This window comes from Neofelis nebulosa, chromosome 5, assembly GCF_028018385.1.
Source record: "Neofelis nebulosa isolate mNeoNeb1 chromosome 5, mNeoNeb1.pri, whole genome shotgun sequence".
Taxonomy (NCBI): Eukaryota; Metazoa; Chordata; class Mammalia; order Carnivora; family Felidae; genus Neofelis; species Neofelis nebulosa.
The window spans coordinates 157,693,363-157,711,870 of NC_080786.1; the positions used below are offsets into that span (position 1 = coordinate 157,693,363).

The following is an 18,508-nucleotide window of genomic DNA, read 5'->3' on the forward strand; positions in this document are numbered from 1 at the left end:
CCTGCCATCTACAGACTGTCACCTGGGACAGCCCCTCCGCAGCCTCCGCGTCCCCATCTGTGCGGGGGGTGCTTGCCAGTGCCCGACTCCGGAGGGCGCCGTGGGTGCCCAGCGAGACGCCGTGCGCCGTGAGCTCAACGCCAGTCCTGGCGCACCTCTCCAGAGGCACACACCGGCAGTCCGGGCTTTTCAGAGTCGACACAGCTACAGAAGCGGAAGCGTGAGCTCGCGACGCAGACGCGACCGCGTGAGCGCACACGTCCGTGCGGGCAAAGTGCCACAGAGACAGCAGCCGCCCGAGAACCTCGCGCCGTAGAAATCCCACCACAGACGTTGAATACGTGAGCTTCAAACGGGTGAAACTAAAAGATGAAATAAGAAACATGAAAGAGGAAGAAGGTTCCATTCTTTTTTAAGATACGTGCGCTCGGGAGAACCAAATGTAACCTCTAAAGCTAAAACGGGTAAAACCACTGAAGCGAAAGCCCTCTGCGTGGAGAGACGGCGGGGCGGGTGCACTGCCACGGGCTGCCACGAGCCACAGCGCTGAGCTGCAGGGACCCCGTGAGGACAAAGCGTGGCCCGGAGACTTGGAAGATAGACGGAGAAGGCCCGGTAGTCGATTAATTGCTCTTCCAGAGGAAGAGACCAGAGAGAACTAGGGGCAGAAGCTGTCTTCTAGGGGTGACGGAGCACGGCCTCAGGTCCCAAAGAGCAGCACAGGCAAGTGCGGGAGACCCAAGTCCCCCCCACATGACGAGCACCGGGAGTTCTCAGGACAGAATGTGCTGGAAGCAGCCAGAGAACAGCCCAGCTTGCCCACGGGGAGCGGCTGCAGTGGGCTCCATAGCTGCACACGAGGAGGCAGTGAGGCGGACGGAAAGGTCCGCGTGCCTCCCTCCACCTCCATGCACGTTCCCGGGCAAGCTCACTCATCAGCAGTGCACACACAGGAGCACCTGCAGGACGCCCCCAGGGAGGGGGACCAGACCCAGGGGGAACCATCGGGGAGGCGGAGCGGGGCAGTGACTTAAGAAGCTGGTAGATATGTGGCTAAACAAATATTAACTGAGGAGAATAGCAGCAATGCTAATTAGTGGGGTTAGAAAAAATTTAAAGGCGAACCAGAGCCCTGGACAGACGATGCCGGTAAGCTGGAGGGAATCTGCTTTATGTACAGGTGAGAAGGGACATGACTGATGCCAGACCACATGAGGGATGCCCATGGAAATCTTAAGGACCGCCAATCAAAGAATAGAAAGCATAGGAACTTCAGAACCAGAGAAGACAGAAAACAAAAGGAAACTTGTAAAATGTCAACGTGACGGCCGGTAGAAAGGGACTTTGAGAAGCAGCATGGAAAGGTGGGGGCAAAGATGATCACAAAATAAGATGATAGAAATATATTCAAATATATTAGTGATCATAATAAATAGAAATAGACTAAACTCTCCAGTTAAAAAACAGAGATCGAATCTTTTAGAAACGAAATTCAGCTCTGTGCTATTGTGGTCTAAGTCAGGGTACAGGCTGCACCCCTCCCTCGGGGCAGCGCTGGGCCTCTGCCCAGGTGTCCACGAGGCTCACTGGACATGGCCACACTCCTTGCTTGCGCCCCGTCTATGGCAACTCGTGCTGCAACAGCAGGGCTTCGTGGTTGCAGCAGCAACCAGGAGGCCCGCAGGCTGCAGACAGCTGCTGCCTGGTCCTTTACCTAAAAAGGGTGCCAACCCCTGGTCCAGAGCACGCAGACAGAGAGGTTGAAAGTGAACAGAGAAAAAGGGACACCTAGCAAACACTAACCCAAAACATCTAGTACAACTATTTTAATAGACAACACGTACTTGAGGGTAGAAAGCACCGTTACTGATGAAGAGAATGTCTCATTGGTGATGATAAAATCCAACTCCCCAGAAAGACAGAATGATCCTGACCTTCTATGTACCACAAAGTATAGCCTCAAATATCAATGTCTGGTGCATTCCAAGGAGGAGTGGCAGCTCCTGTCACAGGGGGACTGCGACACACTGTCCTCAAACATGACAGGGGCAAGCAGAAAAAGGACATCAATGGTCAACATATTCAGAATTCGACAAGTGGCAAATACTTTTCTTTAGCTATAGATGAGACACAGTATTTTGTCTCAAAAACCTCCCAGTACACGGTAAGATAGCGTGTATTTTATTTTCAGGCTAAACATTATATTCATGTATTTCATTGTGGCCTAAAAATCTGAGCTCATGGTGTATATACACTGACTCCTTTATACCTGTCAACAAAGAATTTCAATGAACCTAAAAAAAAAACTGGTATCTGCCACAATGAATGAGGCTCAGCCACAGCAGGTCAGAAATATGAATTTATTGTCACTGTAAAACAAGGGGCTGGGATTTCCCTGTTGGCTTCCTTCCACTCTACGACATACTGAAAACATCTGTACTCGGTTTTCCAAAGATTTTCTATGGAGAGTGTCATGGAAATGTTGTTAAAGTTACTCGGTATAGAAATAGCAAAATCATAGGCAGAAATTAATGGAATAGAAAATAATCACACCACACAGATCAACAAAGCCAAGGATGATTCTATGAAAAAACAACTATGTGACAAGACTGGCCAGTGGAATAAACAAGAAAGCACAAATAAAGACTACTAGGAAATTAGGGATAAAAATGTGACAAGACTACAGATATAATGGAGATTTTTTAAATAATGACTATTATGAACAACTTAATCCCAATAAAATCTCTAAAAATATGTAACTTTCCCAAATTAGCCATTTAAAACTTGAATAACTTTGAACCATTAAAGAAATTGACTCAGGGGGCGCCTGGGTGGCTCAGTCAGCTAAGTGTCCAACTTCAGGTCAGGTCGTGATCTCGTGGTCTGTGAGTTCGAGCCCCGTGTCGGGCTCTGTGCTGACAGCTCAGAGCCTGGAGCCTGCTTCGGAGTCTGTGTCTCCTCTCTCTCTGCTCCTCCCCTGCTCACATTCTGTCTCTCTCTCAAATATAAATAAACATTAAAATTTTTTTTAATGTTTAAAAGGGTGCACAGTTTATGATGCCTTGTAAATGCTAAAAACCACTAAGGAATATAACACATTGTCCCAGAACATGGGTGAAGAAACACCCTGTGGTGACCACCCCAGCCTCAAGTAAGGTTCCTGTGGGGGGCGCTAGGGAGGCCTTTCTAACCCAGTAAAACTCTTTTCCCTTCTCTGGACTCTGCCAGCAACCTTTTCTCACCATGTGCCTCTCACACGGCAAAGTAGCCAAAGGTTCCCAAACCGGCGTCCTGTGTCCTGTGTCCCGCCTACACTGTGAGCTTCATGGGAATTCCCATCAGCCAGTGTGACAAGGGACCCGATAAGCACAGTGCAGTGTGTGAGTGCCATGTGTGTGTGTGTGTGCATGTGCATGCATGTGTGTGCCCTTGTGTGCACCTGTGCGTACTTTTGTGCCCTGTGTGTGCCCACACGCGTATGTGTGTGTGCCTTTGTGTGCAGCTGGGTGTGTGTGCACATGTGTACGTACACGTGCGTGCCCCGTGAGGTGCGGGTGGCCCTGTGTATGACAGTCCTCCTGCCCTGCCCTCGCCTGCACGCCTGTCCCCTTTGGTGCCCCCACCTGCTGCAGGACATCCGTTCCCGGCCTCCAAGTCCTGGAGGAACCACTCCGGTCACATCAAGGAGCCCAGCGAGATCTGTCCCGTCCCGACCCACACCAGCCTCCCCTCTCCACAGACCTCCTTCCCGGGGCAGGTGGAAACACAGCCCACAGGCCCCGTTTCGGACTTGCTCCTTTTCCTCCCTTTATCGTGGCTTTGAAGAAAATCGCACTTTCCTGGAGGACCTTTTCCTAATTAATACATTTGTCAGATTTCCATTCTCCTCTTTGGTTTCTCATGTTGTAAAACCTCATTCCTAAGACATGCCCGATGTGGAAAAGCAGCACCACAGAACAGAGGCTCCGAGTGGCCTGAGGGTCCCATAGGCTCTGAGCAGGCTGAGTGGGGCCTCTGGGGAGGAGCTTCAGGGGGTGCTGTTATGTCACTGTCCGCACCCCATCTCTACTCTGTGGGTTTCACCTCCCACTGCTGGCTGGGGAAACCAGATGCCTCGTGCATGTGTGTGCGTGTGTGTAGGAGGGATATACACTGGTGTGTGCATGGTGCATACATATATACTGTGTGTGTGTGTGTGTGTGTGTGTGTGTGCATACATCATATGCAAGTATGTGGGTGCATGTCTACATACATCCGAGTCAACTGGCTCAGTTTACCAAAGTCCCCCAAATTCAAACAATGTAATAGGTTCCAGTCCGTGCAGCTAAAAGGTCGTAAAAGCAGTTCTGCAGCTCTAAGTTTATCACCTGTCCCTAAGGAAGACTAAAGGGGCTGGAAATCTCAGACGGCCAGTAGTGAGACTGCCCTTGGAAGTACTGGTGCCTCCAGGACTCAAAAGCCACATCCACAGAACCAGAAAAGACCCCAAACAGCCAAAGGAATCCTGACAAAGAAAACCAAAGCTGGAGGCATCACAATCCCAGACTTCAAGCTGTATTAGAAAGCTGTCATCATCAAGACAGTATGGTACTGGCACCAAAACAGACACTCCGACCGATGGAACAGAATAGAGAACCCAGACATGGACCCACAAACGTATGGCCAACTAATCTTTGACAAAGCAGGAACGAATATCCAATGGAATAAAGACAGTCTCTTCAGCAAGTGGTGCTGGGAAAACTGGACAGCGACATGCAGAAGAATGAACCTGGACCGCTTTCTTACACAAAAATAAAAATATACAAACATAAACTCAAAATGGATGAAAGACCTAAATACGAGACAGGAAACCATCAAAATGCTAGAGGAGAAAATAAGCAGCAACCTCTTTGACCTCGGCCTCAGCAATTTCTTACTTGACATGTCTCCAGAGACAAGGGAAACAAAAGCAGAAATGAACTATTGGGACCTCATCAAGATAAGAAGCTTCTGGGGGCGCTTGGGTGGCTCAGTCGGTTGGGCGTCCGACTTCGGCTCGGGTCACGATCTCGCGGTCCGTGAGTTTGAGCCCCGCGTCCGGCTCTGGGCTGATGGCTCAGAGCCTGGAACCTGCTTCCCATTCTGTGTCTCCCTCTCTCTCTGTCCCTCCCCCATTCATATTCTGTCTCTCTCTGTCTCAAAAATAAAATAAAACGTTAAAAAAAAAAAAGATAAAAACTTCTTCACAGTGAAGGAAACAATCAGCAAAACTAAAAGGCAACCGACAAAATGGGAGAAGATATTTGCAAACGACATGTCAGATAAAGGATTAGTATCCAAAATCTATAAAGAACTTCTCAAACTCAACACCCAAGAAACAAATATCCAGTGAAGAAATGGGCAAAAGACATGAACAGACACTTCTCCAAAGAAGACATCCAGATGGCCAACAGACACATGAAAAAATACTCCACATCACTCATCATCAGGGAAATAGAAAGCAAAACCACAATGAGATACCACCTCACACCTGTCAGAACGGCCAACATTAACAACTCAGGAAACAACAGGTGTTGGCAAGGATGCGGAGAAAGGGGAACCCTCTTGCACTGCTGGTGGGAATGCAAACTGGTGCAGCCACTCTGGAGAACAGCGTGGAGGTTCCTCAAAAAGTTAAAAATAGACCTACCCTACGACCCAGTAATCACACTACTGAGTATTTACCCAGAGGATACAAAAAATGCTGATTCAAAGGAGCACACGCATCCCGATATTTATAGCAGCACTATTGACAACAGCCAAATTATGGAAAGAGTCCAAATGTCCATCCACTGATGAATGGATAAAGAAGATATGTATATATATAATGGAATACTACTCAGCAATGAAAAAGAATGAGATCTTGCCATTTGCAACTACATGGATGGAGCTAAAGTGTATTACGCAAAGTGAAATAAGTCAGTCAGAGAAAGACACATACTGTATGATTTCACTCATATGTAGAAACAAAACAAATGAACAGAAGGCGGTGAAGAGAAGAGAGGGAAACAAACCACAGAGACTGTTTAAAAATTTTTTTTTTACCATTTATTCATTTTTGAGAGACAGAGAGAGACAGAACATGAGCAGGGGAGGGGGAGAGAGAGAGAGAGAGGGAGACACAGGATCCGAAGCGGGCTCCGGGCTCTGAGCTGTCGGCACAGAGCCCGACGTGGGGCTCGAACCCATGAACCAGGAGATCATGACCTAAACTGAAGTCAGACACTTAACCGACTGAGCCCCCCAGGCGCCCCCACAAGAGACTCTCAATGACAGAGAACAAGCTGGGGGAGAATGGAGGGAGGTGGGTGGGGGAGGAGCTAAGTGGGTGATGGGCACTGAGGAGGACACTTGTGATGAGCACTGGCCGTTGTATGTAAGGGATGAATCAAAGAATTCTACTCCTGAAACCAATAGTGCACTGCATGTTAACTAAAATTTAAATTAAAAAAAAAAGAGCCACATCCAGAGAGCTGACCTGCCTCCCGGCCCCCACTGGCCTCCTCGGGAGCTCAGGGACAACGGGGCCTGGGGGTGGGGTCGGGCAGGATCCAGGTATTGTGACATCTAGTCACCACAGAGCTGGGTGAGGAGGAAGGACTGAGGCTCCGGAGGCCATCCCTAGGGTGGGAGGGCAGCCAGGCTCCTGTCCGCAGTGCAGGCCTCTCGACCTCAGCTGGGAGCAAAGCCGGGGGGTGCGGGGGGGAGGTGGAGGCAGACTAGACTGCTGGCGGGTCTCAAACGCACCCACTTCTCCGACTCAGAAAATTCATTACAAAACAACCCCCAGAAAGCAGGCATGGAGGTGCAGTGGCTTTGGAGACAAGGTGGGTGAGAAGCCGGTGTCCCTGCCTCTCCACCGTCGCCCGGGGCTTGTGGCAGGTGTGTGTTCCTGGGGGGGGGGGGGGCAGGCTCCCATGCACCTGCCCACCAGCCTGAGACACTGCCAGCCAGACAGAGAGCCTTGCCGGGGGTCGGGCGGTCGGCTGCCCCAAACGGAAAGGTCACGGGTGCCATGGGAGGGAGTGGACAGTCCGCGGCCAGGCCCTCCGGTCCCCTGTTCCCTCGGCACCCACACCTGCCCATCTACGGGAGCAGGTTTCACCCGAAATAGCCCCAGCATGGAGCAGGCGGGAAGGGTCAAGAGGACACCCGACACGACGCGGGACCCGAGAGAAATCCTAGCAACAGTGCTCGGAGTGAAGAAAGTGAGTCCGAGGCCAGGAGTGCAGGACAATACCTTCCGACGTCCCTCAGGGCCCTGCATGGGAAAACACGCGCTTCAGGGCCACGCAGAGGTGACTCCGCTCTCTTTTTTAGAAGGTAGCAAAGAGCACACGATTCTAACAGCGGTTTCCCTGAGAAGCCCGGGGTGAATTACCGACGGTGCTCTAGTTTCCACGTTGGGTAGTGGGCTCGTGGGGTTTATTATAATAATAACTGATCATCAGTCAATTAACACTGGGCCGCACGTGGACCCGCGACACAAGTGAATCATGAACTGAGGGCCGGAACTGACAGCCAGGGGAAGCAAGAGCAGCCTTGGGAAAGGGCGAGTCGCTGGCCGCGGCCACACGCACCGGGCCACGGATCACGGGGGCCTGAGGCCGGCGGCCACTCCCTCCACCGGGAGCCCCCACCGCGGACGAGCCGCCTTGAGGAGGGGATTAGCCCCCCCCACTCCATGGCGCCGACTCAGTGGGCGGGAAACGTAGAAACAGAGAGACAGGAGTAGAAAACTGCCTCAGGGAGGCACGATTTATTGGGCTCACACGGGCTGGGTTCCCTGCCGGAGACAGAGAAGGACCCCGGCGGAGACACGCAGGGTCACGGGGGGATCCGCTCGTCCTGCTCCGTCCTCGCCCCAGGGTTCAGACGATTCATCGGGAGTGTTTGACCTGCCACGCGCAGAACTGGAGGCCCGGCGAAGGCTTGGTCCTCACCGGAGGGGCACGGGCGGGGCCCCCTCTGCCCCCGGAGCAGGTGTTAGGAGACCCCTGGTCAGAAGCAGCACGGGGAGCTACAGCACACGGGTCTGCAGACCAGGGTGGGGCAGGAGGGCCGGCAGGAGGGCACACACGCGGGCTTGCAGCTCACGGGCACGCACACGGCGGGTGTGCAGCTCACGGGCACGCACGTGGAGGACTGGCAGGAAGGCACACACTCGGGCTTGCAGCTCACGGGCACGCACACGGAGGACTGGCAGGAGAGCACACACTCGGGCTTGCAGCTCACGGGCACGCACACGGTGGGTGTGCAGCTCACGGGCACGCACATGGTGGGTCTGCAGCTCACGGGCACGCACACGGAGGACTGGCAGGAGGGCACACACGCGGGCTTGCAGCTCACGGGCACGCACGCGGAGGACTGGCAGGAGGGCACACACGCGGGCCTGCAGCTCACGGGCACGCACACGGCGAGTCTGCAGCTCACGGGCACGCACACGGGCTTGCAGCTCACGGGCACACAGCAGGACGCCTGGCAGGGGCCGAAGGAGCCGCAGGAAGCCTGGCAGCCCGCGGAGCAGCTGGTGTGGCACATGTTGGCGTGGGGTTCGGCCGGTGTCCGGGAGGGAGGAGGGCGGGGACGTCTGGAGGCTCCTTGCCTGGGCCGCCTTTATACCGGGCCGTGGGCGTCCTGGCAACACAGGACACAACGGTTGTCTTCCTGGTTTGAGCTGCTTCCGGGCCGTCTCCCAGAACTTAGTTTTCTGTTGCACGTGTTTTGTTTGTTTGGCGCTCGCCCGCGTGACTAACTGCCCCTCCCCACACTCGTGTTGCACTTGGAAACCTGCCCGAGTGTCTTACTGGAGCCTCGTTCCTCACAATTTCACACGAGCTACGTTTGCGTGAATCTGAAAACGCAGACCTCCCAACCTGCCTCTGTGCGCCATGACGTCCCCGAACAGCCTCTGCCCGTCAGGAAGGCTCCGGGGCAGACACGGGGAGATCGAGAGAGTCGGGCTCACGTCCGAGTGTCCCAGAAGCTGGAGGTCACGCAGCGGCCGGTACACGGGAAGGACACGGTGACCACTGGCCCACAGCACGGGTGTGGACTGAGGGCACGGGTCACGGAGAACTCCTGGCGGGCAGTGACCTCTGATCCTCGTCGTGAGAAAAACCTCATCATTAGAGAAGCAGGCTGCACAAAGCCAGGGCATCCGGGGCACAGGGGTGCGGTCCTACAGGAAGCAGGGGCGTCCCTGGGAAGCGCGTGAGGGCCGGGGGGCCGCGGATGGACACACAGGGTCACTTGGGACCCAGGTGACGGGCTGAGTCAGCGGTGGGTCTTCCTCTCCTCCCTGGGGCTCTCGCCTGACATCTCGGGCCTGAAAGCCGGCCTGGAGGAGCACTCCCCACCCTCCTCGGGGCTCTGGCCTGTGAACTCCAGAGATCGCCTTTGGGTGACCTCCATACCTTTCCTACAAAGAATCCGAGGTCTCTCCTGCCACCTGCATGCCCCCCCCCCCTGCTGACAGTGAGAACACCCCGAGAACTTGATGGCGTTTCTGAAAACGCTTCTGCAGGAGGCTGCTGCATCACAAGACTCAGGACCGGTTTACGAGAATTTTCTGGCGCACGGCCCCAAAGATGGACACACAGCTCAGGGAGGTGCAGGCACCCCCATAGAGGCACACACATCCGGGCCCAGACAAACACTCGTGGGCCTCCCTGTTTGTTAGGGAGACACCGTTCCCCACTCCGAGGTCTCCTCCGGGAGGACAGACGTCCGTCAGTGTTCCAACCCCCCTCCCCCCGCTCCACTCCTTTCTGCTTGCAGACTCTGGGGCCGCCCGCCTGCAGAGAGCGCCAGCTGGGGTCTGCCTGGACGGGGCAATCTCAGCGTAAAACCGTGACCTCTTTTGGGCGGGGGGTGTCATCTACGGTTTTCCAGGACAGGCTGTCCCTGACAGGAGTCTGCCTGGCTCTGTCTCAGCAGCCGCGCACCTAGCCACGTCCTCCAACCGTTCTGGCAGCGATAGGTGGGTAAGAGAGCCTGGTAGCTGCCTATCTCCGTGGGGCCCACACCGAGGCAGACAGGAATGACACCTGCAGAGCTCCTCAAGCCACAGCCTTTGCTGTGTGGACCAGGAACCTCCCAGAACAGACAAGTGTTGAGTCTGGAGAACGGGAGGATACCGGGGAAACCCGCGGAGCGCCGGTAGTCTAGCGCTCCCTCAATGACACGACCCAAGAACAGCGACGAGCCTTCCGTCTTCGGGCCGCGGTCGGTCCGACCGGCACAGACCGGCTGCGGAGAGGAAGAGTGCACACGAGAGACGCTCGGCCTTCGCCCGGCTCTGCCCAGGCCAGCGTCCCGAAGGCCGTTCAGTGGGCTGGGGTTTTCGCAGAACACGACGGCCCGCTTGCCGAGGAGGAAGACCCCCGCACTCGGGCAGCAGAAGCAGCTAGAATCCCAGGAGTGGGGCATCAGGAGGGAGGGAACGTGCGTGAGTCTGCGTGAGACGCTGCTGTAAATCTGTCCAAGGTGGCAGGGCTGTCTGTGCTTGGGGCAACACCACCAGAGGCTTAACATTGAGCGTGCGCCACAGGATGGAGGGGGAGCCCCCACGTGCTGCTAGGACCCCACACAGTCAGGCGTCCGGAGCAGCGACCAGACCCACAGGAAGCCCTACTCTGGGCCTGCCCCAACAAAGCCAACCGGTGGCAACATTTCCAGAGAAGACGGTTGGAATTCTACCCCCACCAAGACAAGGAGCTTAGTAATCCCCCTGGGCTTCCCGCAGATCCACCCTGAGCAGGTGTAAAACTCGCTCAAGTTCAACATGATCAGTTAATAACTGGCGATCACCCAGAACCAAAGTGAATAGGCAGGAAAAGAGAATGCAGGCCTTCTAAATGTATCACCATAATTAATTGCAATATACAACAACAAAACCACCAGCCACAAAAGGCAGAGAAAATGCAATCCACCAGTTAAGGAAAAAAATCAATCAATAGTCGTGAAACCCGAGGTGGCCCGGACAGTGGCTGGGCAATGACTGTGCAGCAGTGACTGTAGATGTTTCAAGAAGCCAAGGAACGGGTGTTCGAAGAATTAAAGGAAAATATTACTTTTGTGAGTGAATGGACACGGCATGTTAGCAGATAAATGGAAACTGCTTTAAAAACCGGGAATTCGAACCGAGAAGCACAGCACTTGGAAATGAAATATCCACTGGGAGGTCCCGACGGCGGACCGACGACGGAAGTAATAGTGTGTGAAAGTGAATCCACGTCAAGGGAAATTATCTGACCTGCAGGAGAAGCGAGAGTGAGGACAAATTGAGAAGAGCCTGTGAGCCGGTGTCTGACAGTCTAACACACAGGTAAGGTCACCCTCGGGAGGAGGGAAGGAAATCGAAGCACAACAATGTGCTGAACACACGATGGACAAGCTTCCAAAACCCGGTTTTAAAAAAAGACACCAGGGGCGCCTGGGGGGGCTGGGGGCTGGGGCTCAGTCTGTTGAACCTCCAACTTCAGCTCAGGTCACGACCTCACGGATCATGGGTTCGAGCCCCGCGTCGGGCTCTGTGTTGACAGCTCGGAGCCTGGAGCCTGCTTGGGATTCTGTGTCGCCCTCTCTGCCCCTCCCCCGCTCACGCTCTGTCTCTCAAAAATGAATAAACGTTAAAAAAATTAAAACAAATAAAAAAGAAGGAGAAGGAAACTGCTGACTTCTCGTCAGAGGCGGCACAGAAGCGGCAACGGTGTTGAGGTGCTGGGGACAAGCACTGCCCGTCGAGAGCTCCATGGATAGCAAAAAAGAAGTCCTTTGAAACCGGGTGAAGCGAAACATTTCAGAGAAAGAGAAGTAAAGTGGCCCTCGCAGGAGGAAAGCACTGCAGGGGGGCAGGAAAGGCGGGGCGGGCTGAGCGGGTGGGAAGAGGGAGCACTAGGAGGGAGGAGGGAGAAGGCAGGCGGGAAGAGGGAGCACAGGGGCGGGGGGGGGAGCGCGCAGGCGGGAAGAGGGAGCATTAGGGGGGAGGGGGGAGACTGCAGGTGGGAAGAGAGAGCACGAAGGTGGGTGGGGGGTGAGCTCCAGCTGTGTGCCCAGCTCCTGCCAGCTGGCCTGCTGCGTGCCCGTGAGCCGCAAGCCCGTTGTGTGTGTGGCCCCCTCCTGCCAGTCCTCCGGGTGCTGCCGGCCCTCCTGCCCCACCCTGGTCCTCAGGCCTGTTCCCTGCGGCACCCCTAACTGCAGCTGCAAATCAACCGGAGTGTGAGCTCTCCCGCCACATCTCGTGACGGAACCCCCGACGGGGCCGCACTCCACAGACACTAGGATCCCCAAGTGTCTTATCCATGAGATCTCAGGATCTATTAAAAATCCCTCTCTCTGCACCTCAACGCTGTCTTTCTGTGAGTGTTCCCCAAAGCCGTTTCTCCCTGTCACCTGTCCCCTTGGACAAGCCGATGTCTGAGTATGAGTCCCGTCTTGGGTGGCCTCCTGGGGCGGTCACGCCCCTCGGCATGCTGGGGAGCCCCTCTGACAGAAGCGGCGACCAGGCTGTCAAACCCGACGGGGCCTCCCTTCCCCCCATTTCAAGCGAGGACCTTCGTGCTGGGCTCCTCGGGGCCTAGAAACTGCGCAAAGGGGTAAGGGATGGGGGGGGGGGGGCACCGCCTGAGTGACCGCGGCTGCTCACAGTCACGTGCGGGCTTTCCAGAGCAAGGAGAGGTGCCTGGGGGCTCCGTCGGTTAAGCGTCCGACTTCGGCTCGGGGCATGATCTCACGGTCTGTGAGTTCGAGCCCCGCGTGGAGCTCTGGGCTGACGGCTCGGAGGCTGGATCCTGCTTCGGATTCTGTGTCTCCCTCTCTCTCTGCCCTCCCCTGCTCACGCTCTTTCTCTGACTCAAACATAAACGTTAAAAAAAGTATACTACAAAAGAGGTTGCACCAAAGAGCCAAGGTGACAGGGACACAGATTTCAGCTCAGAGAACAAAAAGTTCCCTAAAAGCCAGAGCTGCCCTGCAAAATAACAAGCACCTGGGGACCGTCCTGGCTTCCGGGCCCCGGAGCCTTGAAGACGAGGTCTGTTTCTTCCACTCTCTCAATAACAGACAGAACTGCAATCAACCCACATGCCCCTCAACAGGGATGGATAAACACCACGACAGTCACACGAATCAGCAGTTAGAGGACCGCACTGTTTAGTCTCAGCAACACGGTGCTGGTGAGCAGAGTCGGGCAGACAGCGCCCGCCACACGACTGTGTCTAAGTGAGGCTCTATGACAAGCTGAACCACGTTAGATGTTTAACGGCCAGAACACGGGCTGCTTCTGGGGGGTTCGGGTAAACTGACCAGGGGGAAGAGGACATTTGGGGAGGACGGTTAGGGCCGGGGCCAAAAGGGTTGGGCACAGGCTGCGTCCAGGGCCCCGATAAGGTTGGGTGTACAGTCCCGTGGTGGGTCCCAAGAGGGTTTACTCGGATGCACACATTTGTCAAAAGCCATCAAATGACACACGTAAGAGGCACGGTACTTCACACCCAAAAGCACAGAAACTCCTGCTAATGGGATGCTTCCTGAGTGTTCGAGTGAAGCGTACTGTTGTTTGCGACTGACTTGGCAATGTAGAGGGACGGTCTGATGGGTAAGAATCTGGGAAAGGAAGTGAGGCACAATGTTAGTTGTTGACTGTAGGACGGGATATGTGGCTACACACTGAGTGATTCAGTTTTTCTGTATGTCTGAGATTTTTTTCACAATAAAATGAAAATAAAAATAGTTGAAAATAATAGGTGAGCTAAGTAGTTCAAAATAAAATTTCCCTTTAAAAAGAAAACAGAAGGCACAAATGGGATTCCTGCTTTGGATGGGAAATTTAACCAAGAGCTTTCATGCTGTGGCAGCCTAATATTCCACGTGAACTGGGGTGCAAAGAGAATTTGGGGACCCAGCATTCAAATGAAATAAGGAGGACTGTGGGTCAGCCAAACCAGAGCGCCAGGGGGGCTGTGGGAAAGCCAGCACTCCAAGAGAGCTGATGCTTCCGTTCAAGATGGCGGGCTGGGCCTACTGTCCCCATCTCAACCCTCCCAAGACCCGCCATGGGGAGAAGTCAGCCTACAACGGGTAAGGGACGCAACAAAGCCAACGGGAAGCAGAGATGTGCCGACCTCCAGGCAGGGTGGAGCAGGTGGGAAGCCCTGGGCCCTGGAGCACGACAGCACCTGGTCCCCATGGGCAGGCCTGGTGGAGGAAGGTGTGTCCACAGGGGAGGGGGCACCCAGGGCCATCGGAGGCAGAGTGCCCAGAGGCTCTGCACCTCCCCAGAACGCCGCCAGTGTGTATCTCTAGGACAATTTAACACCTCACCCGGGAAAGGCTAAGGCTCCTGGGGGGCTGTTGACACCCCATGTACATAAGTCTCATCCTGGCTTCTGGGCTCCCAACTTTCTTATTCCCAGGTAACCCCGCCACCTGGCAGGGCCCCACCCCCGGTCCCGGAGCAGCATGTCAACTTCCCCACACGGGTGAGGTTTCTCTAACTCAGCACAGACACGCAGAGGAAGGGGAGCCCGGCCGCCATGACCACTCCCACACTCACCCCAGCGTATGAGCAAAGCCAGTGGCGTGAGAAGGCCAGCCTGGGGTAGCAAACATAAAACACACCCCAGAGCAGGCAGACAGCTCATGAAGCAGAAATCACCTTTTAACAAATCTTAAATACACTCAAAGACATTCAAGAAGATGTCACAGCCATAGAGCAAGGGGGTAGAGGTTTTGAAAAGGAACGGTTAGAAAACGTACCCAAAAAAGGTCTATTGTTGGTATTTGAAATTAAACAAAGGGCCTTGCAGGTGAGGCTGAGAAGTCTCTTGGACTTAGAACAAAACATCAAAGAGGTAGGAAGTATGAGAGGAAAGAAACCAGCCTGGGGACCCATCTGGGGGCTGCAGCCTCTGGTGTGTGGGATTCCAGGAGGAGAGGCAGTCAGGACACAGGGAGGATGAGGAAATGCATCCCCGGGGAGAGCACTTCCCACAGTGGAAAACACAGTCCCCAGGTTAAAGGACTAAGCAACACCAAGAAAAGGAATGGGGAAAACCCAGACACATCCTGTTGGAACTGCAGAATGGGATGGATAATAGGTGGTTCCCAAAAGCGTCTCCAGAGAACAAAACAAGCCAAAAAAAGTCACCTACGGAAAAGTAAAAATCTGACTGGCATCAGACTTGCCATCAACAGCATTGCACGCTTTAGCAAACTTCAGGAGCAGTGCTCACAAAGTCCTGGCGACAATCCAACCTGTGTTTCCAAACACGGGTGTGCTATAAGTAAACAGATGAGTAGAAAACTACGTAAACGATGCTTAAGTGAGTAATAAACACGACAGCACATTATTGGCAATAGACGTATTAAATAAGCAGGAGTGTTTTTCTAAAACTAGGTGGCTGTATTTTGTGTGTGCGTGGTCATCTGCTTTTCAACACTTTTTCAGGCAGTGAAAATCATATCCAAAAGAATAAAACACCTAGCAATAAATTTAACCAAGGGGGTGAAAGACCTGTACACCGATCGCTCTAAAACACTGCTGAAAGAACTGAAGGAGACGAGGATAAGAGCAAGGACATCCCATGTTCATGGATGGGAACGCTTAACGTGAAGGTGACAGTACTCCCCAGTGTGATCCTTATCAAAATCCCAAAGTCTCTTTCTCTAGAAATGAAAAGGCTGAGCTTCAAAATCATATGGAACTGGTAAGAGTCTAGAATAGAATAAACTTGAAAACGATGAAGAATGCTGAAGGATTCACAGTTCCTGATTTCAAAACTTACTACGAAAGTACAGTGATTGAGTCAGTGTGGTATCTGGCATATAGGACAGACATACACACTGACGGAGTAAAGCTGAGAGTCCAGAGATAAACCCATATATTTATGGCCAACTGATTTTTGACAAAGATTTCAAGACTGTTCAGTGGAGAACATCATCTTTTCAACAAATGGTGCCAGAAAAGCCAGATTTCTACATGCAAAATAATGTAGTTGGACCCCTACCTCACCCCATATACAAAAATTAACTAAAAGTCATAAACATCCTAAATGTAAGAGCTAAAACCAAACTGTATTAGAGGAAAACTTAGGGGAATCACTTCGTGACCTTGGATTTGACAACAGGTTCTTAGCTATGACACCAAAAGCATGAAGATCAAAAGAAAAAAATTAATTGGACATCATCAAAATTAAAAACTCTAATGATTCAAAAGACACCATCAAGAAAGTGACAGGACAATCTACAGAATGGGAGAAAATATTTGCAAATCGTATGTCTGATAAGAGTTTATAACCAGAAAACATAAAGAACCCATACAACTCAGCAACAAAAAGACAAGTAACCCAATTTAAAAATGGGCAGAGAGGGGCACCTGGGTAGCTCAATCAGTTAAGCGTCCAAATTGATTTCGGCTCAGGTCCTGGTTTCACAGTTCATGGGTTCGAGCCCCGTGTCAGGCTCCACACTGATGGCACGCAGAGTCTACTTAGGATTCTCTCTCCCTCTCCCTGCCCCTTTCCCACTCACACTCTCTCTGCCTCTCTCAAAATAAATACACTTTTTTTTAAATGGGAAAGGAACTTGAATGGACATTTCTCCAACAAAGCTGTACAGAGGGCCAACATGCACACAAAAAGATGCCCCGCATTATTAGTCATCAGGGAAATGCAAATCACAACCACAACGAAACACTACTTCATATGCGCTAGGATGGCTAAAATTGAAAGAAAGAAGAAAGAAAGAAAGAAAGAAAGAAAGAAAGAAAGAAAGAAAGAAAGAAAGAAAGAAAGAAAGAAAGAAAGAAAGGGAGAGAGAGAAAGAAAGAGAGGAAGGGAGGGAGGGAGGGAGGAAGGGAAGAAGGAAGGAAGGAAGGAAGGAAGGAAGGAAGGAAGGAAGGAAGGAAGGAAGGAAGAGAGGGAGAGAGGAAAGAAGGAAGGAAGAAAGAAAGAAAGAGGGAAGGAGGGAGGGAGGGAAGAAAGAAAGAAAGAAAGAAAGAAAGAAAGAAAGAAAGAAAGAAAGAAAGAAAGAAAGGAAGGAAGGAAGGAAGGAAGGAAGGAAGGAAGGAAGGAAGGAAGGAAGGAAGGAAGGAAGAAAGAAAGAAAGAAAGAAAGAAAGAAAGAAAGAAAGAAAGAAAGAAAGAAAGAGCAGCCAGACTCAGAAACAGTAGGATGGAGGGGAGGGGGTTGCTGGGGGGACTGCGGGACGGGAGGCAGTGTCCCATGGGGACAGAGTTTCAGTTCGGGATGATGGCAAAAGTCCTGAAGCTGGACAGTGGAGACGGCTGCACAATCGCGAATGCACTTAGTGCCCCGACACTGTACATTTGAAAATGGGTACAATGGCAGATTTTCTGTTATTTCTGTTTTACTACAATTAAAAAAACTTTTTTAAAGAAAGTCAAACAGAACAATATGGTTTTGTCATACTTGTAATGGTAACTGCAATAATAACATATAACAACCACTGCATGCTCATAATTTTAGTCTTTTTAAATTTATTTTGAGAGCGAGCACGCGTAGGGGAGGGTCAGAGAGAGAGAGAGAGAGAGAAAATCCCAAGCAGGTTCCTTGCCGTCAGCACAGAGTCTGACACAGGGCTCGAACTCGCCAACAGTTAGGTCATGACCTGAGCCAAAATCCAGAGTCAAACACCCAACCGACTGAGCCACCCAGTGGTGCCCTGCGTGCTCATAATTGCACACGCGCACAGGAGGCCGCAGGTGGCCGTCTCAGGGAGGCAGTGAGCGGAGGGAACATGGGCAGAGCCCCCGCCAGTGGGCGCAGCACCGGGTCGGGGAGACTCGAGATAACCGTGTGGCTCTTCATGGCATCTGCTCCGGCGGCAAGGGCGGGACGGCTCCCCGCTGGCCCACAGAGCACTCGCCTGTTGGGCGGCCGCGAATGTGAGCAGCGCCAGCGTCCCAGGGGACCGAGTGTGCGGCCGGGCAGGCGTCAGAGGGGTGGGCGGCCGCGAGCGAGGCGGGCACTGCCTTCACTCTCAGCGCACGAGCATTTGGAGAAGCACGTGCCCGGAAAGCCTGGCCGCCCCCGACCCCAGCCCCAGCCCCCCGCTCGAGAGGCGTCCCCACAAAGCAGCTACAGGCCCCATCCCCCGGAGGCGCGCCTGGCACAAGCCCAGCTTCGCGGAAAGCAGGGCGCCACCCCTTTGAAGCGTCATCGGGAAAGGTGGGCCTGCCTGTCTCTTTGGAAGGCAGGGGCCCCACCCCAAACTGCCAGTCCCAAACCCGGATGCCCCCCCCCCAAGTCTAGACCCTCTGCATGTCACCGTTTGCTCCCCTCTGGCCAACCACCCTGCTGCCTGCACGGGGCACCCCGTTCAGCTCCATGCCCAAGTCTCGGCCCCGCCGTGTCATCCTCAATCAAATCTGTCTTCCCTGCAGGGCACTGGCGTCTGGCTGCGTGTGGCCCGTCGGTGCCCGCATGAGCAGAGACCCCGGCGCCTGCACCTGCCTCGGCTCAGGAAG

At 53.3% G+C, this 18,508-nt stretch overlaps 2 protein-coding genes across 2 annotated transcripts in view; both read right to left on the reverse strand.

Annotated features, from left to right (window-relative positions):
* Nucleotides 1–18,508, reverse strand: part of TSPEAR (thrombospondin type laminin G domain and EAR repeats) — a 155,723-nt gene that overhangs the window by 123,548 nt on the left and 13,667 nt on the right. The gene's annotated exons all lie outside the window — the stretch shown is intronic.
* Nucleotides 7,763–8,894, reverse strand: LOC131512957 (keratin-associated protein 12-2-like). The gene has a single exon (XM_058732215.1). The coding sequence runs from the start codon at nt 8,557–8,559 to the stop codon at nt 8,020–8,022; it is 540 nt and encodes a 179-aa protein (XP_058588198.1). The 5' UTR covers nt 8,560–8,894; the 3' UTR covers nt 7,763–8,019.

What these genes read in the sequence shown, in the direction of transcription:
- LOC131512957 (XM_058732215.1), bottom strand. Translation starts at nt 8,559, where the DNA reads ATGTGCCACACCAGCTGCTCCGCGGGCTGCCAGGCTTCCTGCGGCTCC.